The 19,844-nt window shown below is 39.8% G+C and overlaps 2 protein-coding genes across 2 annotated transcripts in view; one reads left to right on the top strand and one right to left on the bottom strand.

The window, feature by feature from the left end:
• Positions 1–14,656, top strand: part of myo1d (myosin 1D) — a 37,669-nt gene extending 23,013 nt beyond the window's left edge. Inside the window, exons 17-22 of the mRNA XM_028476047.1 lie at positions 3,285–3,508; positions 5,732–5,870; positions 5,948–6,052; positions 6,126–6,239; positions 7,837–7,991; positions 14,086–14,656. Of these exons, the coding sequence (XP_028331848.1) occupies positions 3,285–3,508; positions 5,732–5,870; positions 5,948–6,052; positions 6,126–6,239; positions 7,837–7,991; positions 14,086–14,242 (894 nt within the window). The 3' untranslated portion in view covers positions 14,243–14,656. The remainder of the gene's footprint in view (positions 1–3,284; positions 3,509–5,731; positions 5,871–5,947; positions 6,053–6,125; positions 6,240–7,836; positions 7,992–14,085) is intronic.
• Positions 14,657–16,178: 1,522 nt separating this feature from the next.
• cdk5r1b (cyclin dependent kinase 5, regulatory subunit 1b (p35)) overlaps positions 16,179–19,844 on the bottom strand; it is a 6,354-nt gene continuing 2,688 nt past the window's right edge. The window contains exons 2-3 of the mRNA XM_028476450.1: positions 18,424–18,719; positions 16,179–18,117 (exon numbers count right to left, since the gene is read on the bottom strand). Coding sequence (XP_028332251.1) covers positions 17,404–18,117; positions 18,424–18,624 — 915 coding nt within the window. The 5' untranslated portion in view covers positions 18,625–18,719 and the 3' untranslated portion in view covers positions 16,179–17,403. The remainder of the gene's footprint in view (positions 18,118–18,423; positions 18,720–19,844) is intronic.

Here is a 19,844-nt window from a genome sequence, read left to right as displayed (position 1 = left end):
ACAGGTCTCAGTTAGAACTGAAAACATCATTCACAGCTACAGGAGTACCTCAAGCATCTATGTTGGCACCATTATTATTTTCCCTTTATATTAATGATTTTTATTGTGATGTGTCTTTGCGGAGTTATGGTTTTGTGTATTTTTAATGTAATCCTGATGTTGTTTTATGTGTTTTTTTGTATTTATTAAACTTCAAACCTGCTTCTCAATAATGACCTAATGGAGGTTGTTATGGAGGGCCCGGGGGCCTGGCCTCTGTGGCTCCCCCGGGCCAATAAAACCATCTGATGGTGCTTTCACAGACGGCTCATCATCAGCAGCAGGTTGGGGCGTGTGGGGTGGGGGTGGGGGGTTGTTGAAGCAGCCAAGTGGGACAGATTGGAGGGGGAGTGTCTGTTTGGTAAAAGCCTTCATAAACCACACGAGGTCTCAGAGGGAGAACAGAGAGGCTGATGGTAGGAGCTTTGTCTCTAACAACTGGACCAATATTTGGTTCTTAGTTTCTATCTAAAGCACATAAAGCTATATATAGTAATATCTTATAACTAGAGATGTCCGATATTATAATAATTTAATAAGGTTCATATTGATATCAGGAGTTCCTCTGATAATATAATTCCTGGATTGAATATCAATCATCTGACTTGAAATAAGTTTGGAGGGAAACAAGAAAAGACAATCATGAGTCTTTGAGTTCAAGTCTCAAGTCTTTGTTCAATTGTCAAGTATTTAAGTGAAATTCTCAAGTCTTTGTTCAAGTCTTTGAGTTCAAGTCTTTGAGTTCAAGTCTTTGAGTTCAAGTATTTGAGTTCAACTCCCAAGTCTTTGTTCAAGTCTTTGAGTTCAGGTCTTTGAGTTTGAGTCTAACTCAGGAATGGGTAACTCCAGTCCTCGAGGGCCAGTTCCTGAGACTTTTAGATGTGTCCCTGCTCCAACACACCTGAATCAAATGAATGGCTCGTTATCATGCTTCTGCAGAGCTTAATGTCAACACATTGGTTTCAACCAGGTGTGTTGGAGCAGGGAGACATCTGAAAGTCTCAGAAATCCGGCCCTCAAGGACTGGAGTTACCCACCCCTGGTCTAACTCAAGAGAAGTCTTTGAGTTTATGTCTCAAGTCTTTTGAGTTCAAGTCTTTGAGTCGAAGTCAAGACTCAACTCTTTAAGTTAAAGTCTCTAATCTGATCAGGACATTCTTATCAATTTAAAAAGCTATCATAGTATCGACATCTCGTCAATCCAGTAAATATCCAACATTCCTCATTATAACACATTCTCATCTGAAACAAATACATGGAATGTTTTTATAAACAAAGTCAGAAGTTGACGTTCCAAAGAGTCGACGATGGAGTCGGTGTGTAATAATTCATGTGTAGGTTCTCTTTGTCTGTGTCTGTGCTCCAGCCTGGGTTGTTTACAGTGTGATTAGAGTCTCTCAGCTCAAACAAACACAGTTGTTGATCTGGCACAGATACCAGCAGCATGTGGAGGAAGTCAGTGAGACTCAGTGGACGCTACGACATCTGAGGACGAGTAAACACTGAGTTATGATAATGGACAGGCTCGGATTTAGAGCCACAGTTAGACTGGAACGTTTGGTGTGCACCCTAATGATTTGGAAGCATCACAAGATAAGAGCAGATAAAATAAGATACGACAAGATAAAGTAAAATAAGAGCAGATAAATTTAGGCAAGACGAAGTGTAATCCGATAAGAGATGACAAGAAAAGAAAAGGTAGGACAAGATACAACATGATTAAATAAGATGGAACAAGAGATGGTGAGACAAAACAGCATAAGATGAGGTAAGATAAGACAAAATAGTGCAAACAATTGCCTGTTTTTCTCTGCTAAGGATTAAAAAGTCAAATGATTGTTTCATCTCAATAATACCGTCTAGCTTTAGTAATTAGTAATAACTGTTGTTTATTTTTCCGCATTTATTTTTGGAACTTTGGCTTCAACTGCAGGAGATACTGGCTTCTGTGTGGAAATATAAATAAATAACTGATTATTTTGATTAGTTGAGTATTATAATATATTTTTAAAGATCGATTCTGCTTATTTGTTATTTATTTAAATAAATAGATAAATGAAAAATTGGTGATGAACCTTAATTTGAAAATCAGGTAAGCATTTTTTAAAAATGTGTTGAGTTTCCAAACAAAAAGAATATAATACAGAGAGATCGACTGACATGAAATATAGAAATTATAATTTGAAATAATTGTATTAATAAATACTAATTAAATGAGTATGAATATTTCAAAAATATGAAAATATATTAATTGATTATATGAATTAATTATATAAATGATTAAATAATGAATAAAAAGTGTGTGTCAATACGTTCCTGTGGATGTGCTGACATCCGCTGCTGCTCCCAGAATGCATCAGTGCGGTACTTTTCTTCTTTTTCCTTTTGTCTGAGCAAGTGAAAAATGCCTCCTCTGCACTTTGAATATGTAGATGAACACAATGAAGACATCAAATATTAATCAGCTCCGTGATTATACTGCACACAGTCACTGACTGCTCTTTGCCATTGTGTGTGTGTGTCTGAGTGAAGGTTGTGCTTCCCTCGGGCCTCACTTACATCTATTATTCATGCTTTACAGGCTCCGAGAGCCACTCAGACCACGACTGGAATCCTCATTTAGTCCAGATTTGTGATTCAACTTGTAACCGTCTGGGATTCATCAACTCTTTAGAATGAGCAGCATGTGGCTGTGCACTTCTCAATATACAGTCTCTTTTTATTTATATATATATATACAGTATATATACTGTATGTGTTTGTTTTATTGCCTAGCTTGAAATAAATATGAATACATTTGTTCTCAATGACTTATCTAGTTAAATAAATAATTTAAAAAAAATAATTAGTTTAGAATAATGGCCAATCTAAGCATTAATACTGTTGTGTGTGTTTTTTTCTTTGAGTAATTTTGTTAATCTTTGCAGTCATTATGTGGTTGTTTTGTGTATTTCTATATTCTTTAAATCATTTTGTGTATTTTTGTAAGGGTCGCACAATGTCAGAACGATGGCCATATGTGGCCCCCGAGCCACCAGTTTTCTATGTCTGATTTATGTGACAAAAAAAAGAAATTATTCAAAAAATAATGGGGGATGCAGGCAGTACCTCTGACTCCCTGTAAGGGCAGTGTTGAGTTTAACATAATTTAAATCATGTGTTTTTTAGCACCGATGTTCCTTTACTTTGCTTTAAGAGGTGACGGTGCGTCCTGAAGTCTTGAATCCGCCTCCGTATTTCTGCAGGTGTGGCGTGGAACCATCGCCCGCATGCGTTACCGTCGGATGCGTGCGGCCCTGGTCATCCTGCGGGCCTACCGCCGCTACAAGGTCAAGTCCTACATCCGTGAAGTGAACCGTCGCTTTAAGAGCGTGCGCTCCATGAAGGACCTCGGGAGGCACGTGAAGTGGCCGACGCCCCCCAAAGTGCTGCGCAGGTTTGAAGATCACCTGAAGAGCATCTATAACAGGTAGGAGCGACGACATCATCGCACTGTACACACGTCATCGCATCGTTCTATGACTATGTACGTTACAACCTCCAACTAGCACGCCACATCCCCGCAGGTGTTAGGGTTTAAGTGGGAACTATTGTAACTGGTGACCGACTTGTGTTAGCGTAGCTCAGTGCTTCTCAAAGTGTGTGGGGTTGCCCCCCTCTGGTGGGGAATGGAGGCATGACAAGTGGGGCGCGACAAACAGGAGGACATTTTCAATTTTATAGCAGTGCGATAAAACAAGTTAGTTGTCGATCGGAAATGTTGACTTTTTGTAGTTGTTTTGTGTATTTTTGCAAAGGTTTTGTTTATTTTTTGTAATTTTGTATATTTTCTTTGGCGTTTTGTATATTTTGTTGTCGTTTTGTATATTTTTCTGCTATTTTTGTTAATTCTGGTAGTCATTTTGTAAGTTATTGGGAGTTTTGTGTACTTTTGTTGTAATTTGTTTTGTATTTTTACTGATATTTTTGTTGTAGTTTTGGGTATTTTTCTGTCATTTTTTGTCATTTTCAGTATTTTCTTTGTCATTTTGTATATTTTTCTTAATTCTGGTCGTCATTTTGTAAGTTATTAGGAATTTTGTGTACTTTAATTGTCATTTTTTAAAATATTTTTACTGATATTTTTGTAGTTTTTGGGTATTTTTGTTGTCTTTTTGTGCATTTTTCTGTAATTTTGTGATAACTTTGATTTATTATTAAATATGCTGTTACTTGTTCACTGTTAGTTCAATACATTTGAAAATGTGTTATTTGGGGGGCGATGGGCACAGGCTTGAAAGTAGACCATTCAAAGTGGGGAACATACAAAAGGTTCAAAGAACACTGGCGGAGCTGGTTGCTATGGTAACGGATGGAGCGAAGTGTGAATATGATGCTAATGTTAGCAAACATGAGCTATTTTTCTTCATTGTAGCCAAAATGAAGCCGAACTGAGGACGTCTTTGTGTTATGTTACACGGCTTGTATAGCGCTAACATGATGAGTTGGCAAAGATAAGCTAATTTAAGCTAACTGTTTGACTGATGGAAGGAAACTTTTCTCCTTTAAATGATCTCTGAGGAGTTTGTGAGGGACTGGGAGTGGTACTGCGTGCCCCGTGGTGGTGTATCAGGTCCAGATGAGGCTATTTGAAGCCATTTGAAGCTTCCTGGTGTGTTTCCTCCTCCCGGGCTCAGGCTGATCATTGACTTTCCCTCCTTCCATCAAAGACTCGAAGCTTCCTTTCATCCCGTGTCTGCTCGCTTGTTTCCTACTGCGTGTTGTGCAGTTAGAGAGAATCATGTCTCCTGTCAGTGACTGTGAGAGAAAGGAGGAGATTTTATCTCTTCTATTTTAAAACCTTCAGAGACAAAAAAACATTGAAATAAATGCTCCTTTTCACCAAATTCTAGAAATATTTGTACAAAACTTTCTCTCATAATTAACAAGCTCTCATATTTAATGAGAGCCAAGCTTTCAGAATCTAGAATAGATCTGTTCCTGTCATTTGTTACAGATGTATAAATAATACATATGTTCATGTCTGGGTTAGCTGAGCATGTAGCTGTCAGTCCCACATGTTTGGTTAGCTTAGCACATAGCTAGTAACAACCAGTTGCACATGTTTAATTATCTTAGCACGTAGCACCCAGTACCTATGTCTGGATTAGTTTAGCACGTAGCACCCAGTCCCACATATCTGGGTTAGACTAGCATATAGCAAGCAGTCTCCCGTGTTTGGGTTAGCTTAGCATGTAGAGTGCAGTCCCACATGTTTGGGTTAGCTTAGCATATAGTGACCAGTACTACATACTCAAGTTAGCGTAGCATGTAGCGACCATTCCCCTGTGTGTGTGTGAAATATCTTAGAACGTAGCGACCAGTCCCACATGTTTGGGTTAGCTTAGCATATAGTGACCAGTACTACATACTCGAGTTAGCATAGCATGTAGTGACCAGTCCCACATACTTGAGTTAGTGTAGCATGTAGCAACCAGATTTCACATATCTGGGTTAGCGATGCGTAGCAACCAGTCTCCTGTGTCTGGGTTAGCGTAGCATGTAGCAAGCAGTCTCCTGTGTTAGGTTGGCTTAGTATGTAGCGACCAGTCCCACATGTTTGGTTTAGCATAGCATATAGCGACCAGTCTCCCATGTCTGGGTTAGCGTAGCACGTAGCAGCGCTGATGCCCTGCGGCCCCTCTGTGTCCAGGTGGTGGGCGTGGTCACTGATCAAAGCTCTGACCCCTGAGGAGACACTGCAGGTGAGGGCCAAGGTGTGTGGCCTGGAGGCTCTAAAGGGCCTCAGGGTGGACATGGGCCTGCACAGGCCCTGGGTGGGTAACTACCTGGTGAGTCTGTTCATTTTGTGTGCATCTTCTCTACTGATGCTGATGTTAATGCTAATGCTAATCTGTGCATCCAACAGAAGCGTGACAGTCCAGACTCCGCCTCCTCCTTCACTCTGGTTTCCAGCGAGCTTCAGCGCAAAGACAAGTTCATGAGAGTCCTGTTCTCCTGCAACGTGAGAAAGGTAGCTATGAGTGCTACATCACCGCTAGCATACGGAGCACTATAACAAGCCACGCCCCTTTCTTCCCCCTCAGATCAACCATTTCCATAAGGCTGAGAACAGAACTCTGCTCATCACTGACCGCCACCTCTACAAGATGGATCCACTGAAACAGTTCAAACCCATGAAGAGCATCCCACTGTACAACGTAGGACACACACACACACACACACACACACACACACACACACACACTTAGAAAGATAAAGACAAGCCTAAAATAAAATGAGTGTGTGAGGAGGAGGTGACTCATGTTACAGCTTTTCTCTCCATCCCTATCTATATCCTTTCACCTTGTTGTCATGGCAACCCCCCTGGAGACGGCGTTGTCATGGATACTGGGCAGCAGGGCAGATCAGCTGATGTCTGCTGTGTGTGGGTGTGTGCGTGTGTCCTGCTCCTTTTGCTCTTTCTGGCCTTTTTTCTGCTTAGTGACCAACTTGTGCATAACCTGCACACATTATGCAGGAGGTTAAAGATGCTGTGCTAATGCTAGAATGCTGTCATTTCTATTCATTTAGGAGATCTGAAAACGTGAGAAGAGAATGAAAATGTCCTGCTGTGAGCGAAGCACAAAAAAACACTAAAAAGACACAAAAACAACTTAAAAAACAAACAAAAGACAACAAATCACAAACATTGATTGAAATGTGTGATAGAAAGTTTATTGTCTGTTTGAATTGTCCTGTTGAATTGATCTTGAGAGTAATAACGGCAGTTGTCAGTGATATTGTACTGGTTGCCACGTTCTAAGCTAACCCAAATGTAGAACTGGTTGCTACATGCTCAGCTTACCCAAACATGTGGAACTGGCTGCTACGTGCTAAGCTAACCCAAAACTATGGGAGTGGTTGCCAAGTGCTAATCTAACCTAAATGTGTGGGACTGTTTGCTACATAAGCTAACCCATATATGTATGACTAGTGGCTACATGTTAAGCTAACTCAACATGTGGGACTGGTTGCTACGTGCTAAAGTCTTAAAAGTCCTATATCATGCTTTTTTTTTTTAAGACTTTCCAACTTAAACTACAGCCAAATATGGGTAATATTTTACATTTTGTAAAAATAAAATACTAATTTACTAAGAAATATGACTTACTTTCTTCCAACCTGGAAGTTGAAATGGACGGTTTCTCTGCAGCTCTCCCCGAGTGAGTGCCTCCATTTTCACGACGTAGCCCTGGAGCCCCAGCAGCACGGGCAACAGGCACGCCCACCAAACTTTGTAAAGACATTTCTACTGATGGAGGAGCTTTGTTCTGTGGAGCCTTACGTTCTCGACCCAGAGTCCATCAATAAAGATGTTCTTCTTGTGTGTAGTTTTACGGCGCATGCCTTCAGATCCGAGAAAGTCGGCGTGTATGTTCACTGTGGAGGCGTGGCTTCGGCAGCAGGAACTTCTTTGAGGGGGCGTTTCAGACGGTGTGACAGCAGTTTGGAACAGACCGCTGGTTTTTTCAGAAGAGGGCGGGGCAGCAGCTCAGAGAGCAGGATTGTTGAGGATTTCTCAGAGATGCAGGAAGGAAGTCCAATAATAGTTTGGGGTGTTTTTGATAAGTAACATTGTAACAAGGTTAAAAGCTCAAAAAAAGTTCATTTGCATGATATAGGACCTTTAAAAGATGTTTCACGCCGTTCACTCAGCCTGCACGCACACAGTGAGCTGTTCGACTTAGGGGCGGGACAACAGCGACACAAACCACTCCCAGACTTCCTGAGCTCTATGCTTCTCCCCGGCTGCAGGTGAACGGAGTCAGCGTGTCTCCAGGTAAAGACCAGCTGGTGGTCTTCCACACCAAGGACTGCAGGGACCTGGTGGTGTGTCTGCAGGGGATGGTTCCCCCCAACGAGAGCCGGGTGGGCGAGCTGGTCGGATCCCTACTGAGTCACTTCAAGAGGTGAGCACTTTAAATAAAACGAGCGCAATGTGTCACAACGCTGCTGTAATCCCAGATTAACACAATAATACTACTATTAATACTCTGTAATCTACTATAACATCTGCTGTTACATGAGTTTCACTGCCACATGTGGCTCTCTGTCTAATTTTGTCCAACCCCTGAAGTAAACACACAAAATAACCCCCCCAAAATACACATAAAACAACAAATAACAGAATTTATATGGACTGTCTATATTTGTGTAAATTGTTGGTTTAATCTGAGTTTTACAGGACGGGCTCGTACTCAGAATAATGTTTGATTTATTTATCAAACTAATATTAATGTCATGTTAAACCCAGAAGGAGCTTCACAATAAACAAAACATATAATTATATCCATAAAGGTGCACAGCTTCCAAAAGTGGCTTTAAAAAGAAGAAATAAATAGTAACTAGAATATTAGCATTTCTTGTAGAAAATTCAAGTGAGGATACAGGTGCATTGGCATTAGCCTAGCATTAGCTTAGCAGTAATGTTAGCTAGTATTAGCATTAGCTTAGCATTAATGTTGGCTAGCATTAGCTTAGTATTAGCATTAGCCTAGCATTACATGCATCCTCACTCATGATGATAATAAATGGAAAGAAAACTAAATTATTTACAGATTATTTTATATTTGTGTGTGCGTGCGCGTGCTCCATTGCCCTCTCCTCCATCATTTTAAAACACTGACAAAACAAAGACACGTGCACGCTCACCATTCCTTGTGCACGTGTGTGCAGTAGCGTGAATCTGACCTTCATCTGTCCTTGACATGCTGCACTGTACTTTACTACACACTACACACAGAGACCAGACTCTGTCACAGACGTATAAAGAATAGAATTTCTACAGATATTGTAACATTGTTTATTGCATTATGTGTATTTTTGTAGTTGTTTTGTTTATTATTCTTGTTTTTTGGCATCATTTTTGTTCATTTGGAATGTTTTTGTCAGTTTTTTTGTATATTTTTGTTGCTTCTTGTAGTCGTCGTTGTTTTGTGGGTACGTATCGTCAGTTCTGCTCAGCTTATTGCTTCCCATTGTCTCAGTTCAGATGTGCACCATCACCTCGTCTCTGTCTGAGATGAAATATTTAAGCACTGCTGCTGTGAGAGACTATATTTAGAGCCACCCTCCTCTTTTTTCCTCCTTTCTTTTCTGTGTGCAGCGCTTCACTTTGCTCCGACACCTTCAGTGTGAAACGCAAACACCTCAAAAGTGTTTGTGTCGGTTCATGTTCAGAGGGAAAGTGATGAATGGTGTTGATCAGAGGTCTCTGTGCTCTGTAGCACAAAGAGCGTTTATATCATCATCAGGTCATCAACGGGGGGGGGGCGGAGCCATTGGGGGTGCCAGGGTGGTTGAGTTCACGCAGATGCACAACATGTTGGGAAGGAACATGAAAAGGTTGCTTTTCTCATCCTTATTTGAGACACAACACAATACACAAAATGACATCAAGACTACACAATAAGAACACGAGAGACACACAAAGCGAAAGAAATAATTGAAAAAAACGACAACATAAAATGAATAAAAGAATAACTCTAATTGCATAAAATTACCACAAAAACACACCAAAAAGTTAGAAAACATTAAAAAGACACAAAATGAGGGACTAAAGACATAAAAACGACGACTGAAGACACAAAATAAACCGACAAATGGCTCTAAAATGACAACACAAAACAGGAAAAAAATGACCAAAAACAATGAGAACAACACACAAAATCACATCACGATTACACAAAAAAACACTAAAAGGACACAAATTGACAGTAATACCACAAAAAACGACTCCAAGCACACAAAAGACAGCACATCTGCAACATGTGGAATATAAATATTAATCTTGAAGTTTCCAACATGTTTGGTAGGAATATGAAACGGTCTCTGCACAGACTCTGCTGTGACTCTTTCACCTCCTCAGACGATTCCACTGTTTCCTCAGGCATCAGCAGATCTTTCACTATAAAATCAATGCTTTTTTTCCTTGTTTCCTAAGAATCTTCCAACCTTCACCTTCGCTCCGTCCCTCAGGAGGAGCTCACGGTTCACAGCCTGTTATTATTGATCACTTTTCTGTTCCTAACGACACACGGGGGAACGCGCCTGATACACAGTTTAAAGTCGGAAACAAAGAAGGTGTGAGAAAGAGGAGGAGGAGGAAGGAAGAGGAGTGGTATTGATAGGATCAGGATCAGAGGGAACAGTTGCACATCCTACAGCTGCTCATCCTCCATAAACACAAACTGTTTCCTCATTATAACCTTTGTTCTTCTTCTTCTGAGGACGAAATCCTTCTTCTAATACGTGATTGATCACCACATTTCACACAAAGCTCCTCAGCTGTAAAATCATCCTATAGGTGGCGCTACAGGAAGCCTTTAAGTTTAAAAGATTTTAAAATTCATAATAAATCAACCAAATGTGCTGCAGATTTACAACTTCCACCAAAATGTCGCCCCAAAACTGACGAAACTTCCAAAAGTCTATCATTGTGTTTTATTTGAATCAAAAACTGTGAAACGTATTAAAACTATCCTTCAGACTGTCCTACACACATTTATGATTAGTGATCAATAATTGATCCTACAGTGAATCAAAATGTTTGACTGCAAACGTTAATGTAAACATATATTTCTAAATTCTCAGTCATTGAAAATATCAGAATTTTATCTCAAAAACTGAATTTTTTTGCATCAGTTTTTCACTGACGGAGCCAATAAATCATCATTAAAATGATAATGTTGTTTGAAATCTGCCTTTAAACGTTACCAGCTGCCGTCTGCACACAGTGACTGGATTAGTGAGTTAGTGAAGCTCGAGGTGAACATTTCAAAGGAGGAGGAGCGTCTGTGCAGCGTCTGTTTCATATTCCCTCCTTTAATATTTAAAGGATCTAAATTTATCAACACGTGTGTCACTGATGCTGAGAACAGAGATGAAGGAGGAGCCGAAACACGAGGCTCCGCCTTTCTCTTCCTCGCCAAGGTCGCTCGATTCTTTCTGCTGAATCAAAGATTGAAGCTCTACCTCATCCTCTTCTTCCTCCAGTGCTCTCTCTCTCTCTCTCTCTCTTTCTGCCCCCTCCCCTCTTTCTGCAGATGGTGTTACCATGACAACCATCAGACCCACATAGACCTGATGATACATTAAAGGGGACATATCATGATAAATCCACTTTTTTAGCCCTTAAATGCATTTTGTTGTATATTTAGAGTGTTTAGAAGTACAGAAAAGTTCAAATTAGTCTCTTCAGGTGCTCCGTTGATATCTTTATATTCTGTATTTGTCATATTTTTCAATCTGTTTAGATTTTTCTATTCTCTATTACGTTTTTTGAACAATAACGTCACAGCATTTCCAGCGGAACTGCCAAATTAGGACATCGACTCCAGGCCCAACACTTCGAACAATCCGCCATTTTTATTTCTCGCTTTTATTTTGTAGTCCAAGCTCATCCGAGGATGACTGCTTCTGCAACCTCCGCCAGTATAAAGAAGGATTGAGGGGTCATTATGTTTTACTTGGTTTATTTAAAAGCAACGTTAGTGAGTGACCAATCAGAGCATTAACAGGAAACAACAAAGACTTTGTGTGTTCTGTGTTTGTTTTGTATATTTCATTTTATTTAATTTATTACTTTTTTGTTTTTGTTTGTTTTCTTCCATCTACATTTGTTGTCATAGGTTAACACGATAAAAAGTACAACATTTTTGTGTCGACTACAGTATGCATGTTTTGTTCTTACAAAAATAAAACAAAGTATGAAAAGATAATAAAACATTTATTATTTTTCTTAGTTGTGAGCGTCACCAGCCGTCATTAAGGAAAGTTAAATTAGACTTTATTTGGAGGAAAAACTTAAAAAACGATGCCAGTGTTGCTTATTTTTACTTTTTTTGGAGTCATTTTGTGTATTTCTTTGTCATTTTACATTTGTTTTACATTTGTTTTCTGAGTCTTGATCTGTATTTTGCAGTTTTTGTGTATTTTTCTGCCATTTTGTGTGTTTTTGGAGTCCTATTTTTCCATTTCTTTGTTGTTTTGTATGTTTTGAGGAGTCTTCTTTTGTATTTTTGCAGTTTTTGTGTATTTTTGTCGTCCTATTTTGCATATTTCTCTGTAGTTTTATATGTTTTGGGGAGTCTTGTTTTGTTTTTTTGAAGTTTCTTGTGTATTTTTGCAGTTTTTTCAGTCCTTTTGGGTATTGTGCATGAGATTCCCTCCCTTTAAACTGATCGATCACTGGAGGATAATAAGTTAATTGTACTTTTTGGAAAAGTTTGAGGTTTGAGCAAGTGTTTGTGGTTGTCCAGAGGTGGTGCAGCCTCTCTTTCTGTGTTGGTGCACAAACTTCTCTAATGTCTCTTTAGAGTCAGTAATAATCTGTCTGCAGACTCGTTATGTAAGCAAGAGTCTGACTGATAATCTGTGTGTGTGTGTTAGCTTAGCATAGAGCACCACTGGCTGAGTGGGGTCAAAGGGTAAAGGGGTGGGGCTATGATATCATGTCCACTTTATTTAAAGGAGAAAGATTTTGAAGTACAATTGGTCACGAAAATATAAAATATGTTCTAATCAAAGACCAGACTCAGGTCACATGGTTTCTGTACCTTTTTCTGTCGGTTCGTCTGTTGTCTCCCTCGTGTTTTGAAGGCGTTGGAGGCATTATTTTTGTTGTTGTAGAAACACAAAGTCCTGGCGCCCACGTAAAGGGGGCGAAGCTTAGGTAAAAAAAAAGGGGGAATTGATTTTCTGATTCCACCCTCGGGGCTCAGAGCGTCTCTTGATTGGAAAAACCAGCCGTGACCTTCACATTCCAACCTTTGCTTTTTCTCAGTCTCTCACAGACACACAGAGCACGGTCTGCTGGCCGGCAGCCATGGAAATATGGGGGGAGTTGGGATGGCGGGGGTTGCCATGGAAACCGTGCTGGGCGATGGAGCCATGCAGAGTGAGGGCGTGGGCGGCGGCTGCTCGTTGTTGTTGTTGTTTGTGATTTTCTTTTTGCTTGTTTGTTTTGTAACGAGCGGCGTCGCCTCCATCACGACCAGAAGGAGGTGAAGATGCCACAAATACTTTATTACTGTACTCGAGTTGGCTTTTAAGTGATCTTTACATTACATGTTACACCGAGAGGAAAGGCAACCGCTGTAGCAGCTGGGTTGCCAGGTTGGTGACGGCCCATTTTAAGGTTCAGAGGGGTATTTCATCAAACCTAGCCGGGTTCTAACTGGAACGTTGGTTTCATCAAAGAGAAAACACCTTGGTTACCATAGTAACACAGTCCGTGGGTCAAACCTGCTCCTGACCAGGTTTAAGCAGCAGACTTGGCTTAAGCTGCAGACACACTCTCATAAAACCACGTCAGCAAAAAGAAATCATTTAGTGATGCTTTAAAACACTCAAAAAAATGTGTCAAAAAGACTGCTGAATCACAGCAAACAAATAAAACATGAATCCAAAATCACACAAAACAATAAAAAACAATGTATAAAATGACTAGAAAACACAATAACCTGCATCAGATTTTCTCATAAAAACACCAGAAAGCTCTTGAAACAACAGCGAATACAAATGAAAAGATCAGCTCCATAAACACCTAAAAAAGAGCAAAAGGTCACCAAACGTCAACTGAATTACAGAAAACAGACTACAAAGACACAAAATGATAAACAAAGCCCACAAAACGATAAGAATAACGCACAAAATGACTAGAATACATAATAAACAGCATCAGAATTCCTCATAAAAACATCAGAAATATCTCGGAACTACGACGATTACAACAAAACAAAAGATCGCCGACAAAGTCTACTTAAGAAAGAGCAAAAAGTCAACTAAATTACACAAAACAGAACAAAAAAACACAAAATAAATTTTTAAAAATGCTCAAAATGACTAGAAAACACAATAAACATCAGAATTCTTCCTAAAAAAAAAACACCAAAAGGTCTCTAAACGATGGCGAATACGACAAAAAAAAAAAGGTCAGCTACTTTTTTCTCGTGAAAAGCTGCAGAATTTGACTCTCGTTTTTTTTTTCTTCTTCTGTCACAGTGAGAACAGGAAGCTGGTGGTTAACGTGGTGAGTCCGATCCAGTGCAGCATGAATGGCAGGAAGTGCACTGTCATCGTGGAGGCCAAGATCAACCAACCACAGCCCGACTTCACCAGGAGCCGCTCAGGCTATGTCCTTGCCGTGCCGGGAAACTGATGACGATGATGTTGATGATGATGATGTCATTAACTGTATAGGTCCTCAGGTTTCCCCTCAACGATGCCAAATTTCTCCTTTTTTTGTGGTTGAAATCTCAAAGTTTTTTACACGTGGACGTGCTTTACATGCTCTTATTTTGAAAAATGCAAAGCAAAGTGAGGGTTTTTTTGATTTGTTTTTGTGCAATATTCACGTTAATAATTCATTGTTGCGTCCCAGAGGAAAATGAAGCCTGAAGTCCGACGTGATTCATTGTGAATTTGATTTTTAATTGAAAAAAAGGGAGTTTTTGTATTTTGTAACAGTCTGAATATATTCTTTAAATGTTTCTGATGTTATTATTTGGACGTGTTGAGCATGTCCTGATCCCTGTAACCTGCTATCAACCATAAATCTATTAATTTAACCCTTTAAGAGTTTCTTATCCTTTATTACATAGTCAATCATGGCTAAATTACAACAACTGAATTATGTGGTCATTTACAGCAGGGGTTCTCAACCTTGGGGTCACAAGACACTGTTAATAATAATAATAATAATAATGCATCAATTTTATATAGCGCTTTATCATAGACACTCAAAGACGCTTTACAGAATTAAGGCATTATTCTTTCACTCCACACTTAGTGGTGGTAAACTACTATTGTAGCCACAGCTGCCCTGGGGCAGACTGATGGAAGCGAGGCTGCCATCAGCCCCTCCGACCACCACCAACACTCACTCACACACTACATTCATACTACGCAATGTAGGTGAAGTGTTGACCCATTATTGTTACTTTTAACCACTTTTTACCATATTTTATGCTTATTTTTGTCAATTTATCCACATTCACCATTTGTCATGCCCATTATTTGCCAGTATAAACTAAATGTTCCAATATTGACACTTTCAATCCTTTTTTTTAAACATCCCATTTCACCACCTTTTCCACCATATTTGATCACTTTTAATCCATTTTATTTCTGATTAAAACAAGGATTTACATCTTTAAGATGACTATATATTAGGGATGTAACGATTCACTCAACTCCCAATACGATTCTCTCATGATTTATTTTACAAAATGGGACTGTAGACAAATTTTTTTTTTGGGAAAAAAACTAGAAAATACTGTATTATTTTCCTTTTATTTTTCATTGTCAAAAGAATTCCTTGATAAACTATTCAAAACAATGCAATTTAACTAAAAATAAATCTTGAATGAAATAAATAAAGGAATAATACAAATGAAAATGAAGCCTATTAATTTAAATTCTGGTTCTATAATAAACAATGCAAAACTGCATAATAGTTATTTTTCTTTTAAAAGTGCAACTGAAAATGTATTTTATGCCTTAACAATTGGACTTTAAAAAAAAAAAAAAAACCGTGATTACACTGATTTACGTCATATTTGTTTGGACCAGCAGAGGGCGCTGGTAACACAGTGGTCGGTTGGCATGCAGATATCTTGCAGTGAAGAAGAGAAGCTATGCTAGCAGACAGAGCTAATAGAAAAACGTGACTTTTACAGATATTCAAGTAATATTACAGATATTCTTTCGGTGCTAAAGGGGTAAAGAATCATTTATTAACATATTTAAGAGTAGAAGGCAGCCAGACACTTGTGGATAAAAAGTACCGTGATCCAATTTTCAGAAAATCGATATCAACTGTGATACCTATGAATCGATTTTTAACTGCCTTACGATTAATCGTTACATCCCTACTATATATTATGGCCCAAATAATAATAAACTTCCTGGATAACAGTGGATATTATTCAGATGGATAAATAAATGTGGTTATCACAGATTCATGGAACAATGGACCATCATTTTGCTGACTTTATGGCTGGGCCCCAAAAATCTCTCCAGATGCTCTGAAGGGCCCCATTTATCTCCCGAGCCTCGAGTTTGACACACACGTGCTTGAAAAAGTAACGAAGACATAAACGTAGGCGATTGTTTTATTTCTGTTTCAGCTTCTATCACTTCATAACAGTTCAAGTTATCAAATGTTGGACGACACAGGTAGAAAAATCCGAGCGCGGCCTTTACAGAGACGTGAGGCGTTTGCATGTTCTCCAAAGGCCTCCAGAACACAGTTGGGATGAAGTTGGTGACGTCGGATCAAACGGGACTCATTCAACCTTCATGAGCGGATCAATCTTCATTCCCACCAAACAAACAATTAGGCCACGCCCACCTCCATCTTTAACTACCAATTCACCAATGGCAACAAAGGAAAATTCAAGTGATGAAGAGCAGAATAAGGATGATGAAGATGATATGGCACTGATTACAAACACGTGGTCGACGCTGAGTCCATATGCACAAAAGTAAACAGTTAGTCTACGTTAGCAAGCAGAGCTAAATAAACTAACGTCACCTGGTGACAGCGTTTCTCTAAAAGGAGAGGACGAGTCACACTGGTGATCCTGATCCTGATTCTGATCCTGATCCTGATCCTGATCCATCAGAAAAGTTGGAAAACTTTCATGGCACACGTGCAAAAAAACATCAGATGTCTTAAGTAAAAAAAAAACAAAAAAAACAACAGCAACAAAGTAGTTCCAGAAAAAGAGCGATAAATAAATAATTAAATAAATCAATACGCCTCGTGCTGCTGTACATCCAACAGTTCAGAGCTCAGCGTCCATCCATCGTCATCCAACCAAGTCTGGCATTTTCCCCTCACGCAAGCTTTCATTCTCGGGTTTGGAGATGATTTTCTTCTTCTCTGATGTTTAAGTTTGTATGTTTGCATACATTCATTCACCCTCCTATGAACCAATGAATGGGTCTGATTCTGTTTCCTTTGCAGAGTAGAAAATGTACAAGAAGCACGAAGAAAGAAAGAGAGCAAGAGCTATTTCTAAAATCTACAATCAAGTATCATTCTCTCACTTTATAAATCTTATCATTTGTGATATCTTTATTAAACAGAATTAATGAAGCTATAGCTCGTGTTCCACTATTAACGGAGCTAATCTAAGCTGATGTTGTGATAGTGATCTAATGTTGGGTCAGATTTAGTCCTGAGAAATCCTCTCTATGCCAGACTGGACTAGTTCACGCGGCTCTTCAATGAAAAACGGAAAGAAAACACTTTAGGGCTTGTGGCTCCTCCAAAGATCTCACGGTGAAGCAGAGTTTCTATGGGTTCGTGGACCCTCACCGGTCCAGGCCGATGAGCAGGCGGCTCCTCTCCTCCTCCTTCTGGCTCTCGTTCTTCAGGTCTGCGAACACCTGGGTGAAGTAGTGCGGGTCGGAGTTGATCTGCAGCATCTTATTGCTCATCAGGTTGATGATGGACAGGCAGCGGTCCCAGAACGTCTCCTTGGAGCTCTCCACCAGGAAGGGCTTGAGCGGGTAGGAGATCTCGTTGCCCATGTAGGAGTAGGACAGGTAGAGGCAGGTGAGCAGCACGGCCTGCAGCTCATGCTCAGAGCCCACCTCGGACGAGACCACGTCCCGGCACAGCATGTAGACGAAGACCACATTGGCGGGGGTGATGAAGCCCTGGTCCTGCCAGCCCTGCAGCAGCAGGGAGCGGTCCACGCTGCGCAGCCACAGCACCGGCTCGCTGGGGTTCAGGTGTTTGAGGCGGAAGCAGCGGCGGCACAGGAAGTCGCCCAGGCAACGCAGCAGCTCGCTGGTGGACGCTTGCACAATCACTCTCTTGGGGGTCCCGGGGGCCGCGTTGGAGCCGCTCAGCGGGGCTTTCTTCACCGACGACACGGCGTTATTGGTGGTGGAGGTCTTGGTGAGGCCAGGGCTGCCTTGGTCCTGGTCCTGGGTGAAGGAGGACAAGTTGGCGCAGGACTGGGACTTCTTCAGGTTCTCATTGTTCAGGTGGGTCACGTTGCTCTGGTAGTTGGGCTGGACCTGGTGGAGGAAACAGTCGTTCAGTGTTGATGGGACAGGAAGTTTAGCAAGGTGTGGTTACCAAGATTGAGCATTCATATTAAAGGAAATTATTGTGTAAATATGCAATGTTTAGCCAAGACGGTCTGTGAAAGGTAAAACACACACACACACACACACACACACACACACACAGCGTCACAGTGTATACATGCTGAACTATAAAAGGTTTTGATCATTGTACAGTGCACTGTGTCAAAGCATTGGATTAAAGAAAGCTAAAGTTGCTGCAGGTGAAACACGTTTCTACATTCCTTCCACACACACCTTTTTGGAGCTCTTCTTCTTGGCTGACACGGCGGCGATGCGTTTCCATGGCAACACGTTGATGAGCGGGTGGCGCTTCAGGTTCTTGTCCTTGGCGTTCTTGCTGTTCTGGACGGCCGTGTAGGGCCCCACGGTGGCCGGGCCGTCCTCAAACAGCGCCGCTTTCCGGTAGCTGGGGGACAGCGACAGCACGGTTCCCATGGCGACAGCGGTGAGGAGAGGACGAGGAGGAGAACCAATCAGAGCTCAGCTGAGCATCTAAAGTCCAGAGAAGAGCAGCGATGGAGGATGTGCTGCTGCACAGAGAGGAAGGAAGAGAGCAAAATGACTCAGATGATACAAAAAATACACAAACAGTCTAATTATTATTATTATCACTACTTCCTAATCCTGTTTCAGATGTTTGTTGAAAATTTCAATAAAATCTGTCCATTGGTTGCAAAAATAAATAAATAGATTAAAAAGACTAATAATCCAAATTTACATTTACTTTTTAAATGTATAAAGCAATGAAAAAAATCAACATAATTTTCTTTTTTATTATTAAGAGTGCATGATTTATTAACCAGGAAATTGTTGTTGATTTCTTTTCTTTAATTTTTTTTACTGTGTATTATATTGTATTACTTTTGTCTATGAGGGAGAAAAGTAACAACTTGCAATGCCCAGAATAAAGTTGAAATGTCGAGAATAAAGTAACGTTTTCGAGAATAAAGTAACGTTTTCGAGAAAAAAGTGGAAATGTTGAGGATAAAGTTGCCATTTCAAGAATGAAGTCGCAATGACTTCAAAATTAAAATTGAAATTTTTAAAATGACTTCAAAATGCAATACATTCACCATATACGCCAACAAACAACGTGTATCAATGAATATGTTAAACTCCACTTCAAAGTTGGGTTTAATAACAAAGATTATCTGTTATCTCTTTAAGGACTTTGAAAATATATGGTGTTCAGAAGTAAAAACCAGTGAAGTAATGAAGAAGTGGAGAATTCAGTCCTGCTGTGGCTATTGTGTTGCTACGGAAACACATTAGGACCAGTTTGGATGGACACTGTTTGAGTATATAGTGAACTGGCACTAGTCAGCTTCTGTAGATTTCTCTTTATTAGCAAACCTTCCATTTTTATCACCATAATATTTTGAGTTTATTCTTGAAATTTCAAATTTAATCTCAACATTTCAACTTTATTCTTGATTTGGTCAAAATTATTTTCTCCATCAAAATTGGCCCTAATCTGCTTCTGTAATAAATATATACACATATACAGTACGTTCACACATATACATAATACATGTGTTTTTCATGCTCTGCATTAAAAAAAAAAAAAAACATTCCAAAATAAAAGGATATTGATATTTAGAAATCTTTGATTTATCAATCATTGTAAATATCTAATTTGTTCATTTATTTACTTA

The sequence above is a fragment of the Gouania willdenowi genome, chromosome 19, assembly GCF_900634775.1.
Source record: "Gouania willdenowi chromosome 19, fGouWil2.1, whole genome shotgun sequence".
NCBI classification, from domain to species: domain Eukaryota; kingdom Metazoa; phylum Chordata; class Actinopteri; order Blenniiformes; family Gobiesocidae; genus Gouania; species Gouania willdenowi.
This window is presented reverse-complemented; position numbering and strand designations above follow the sequence as displayed.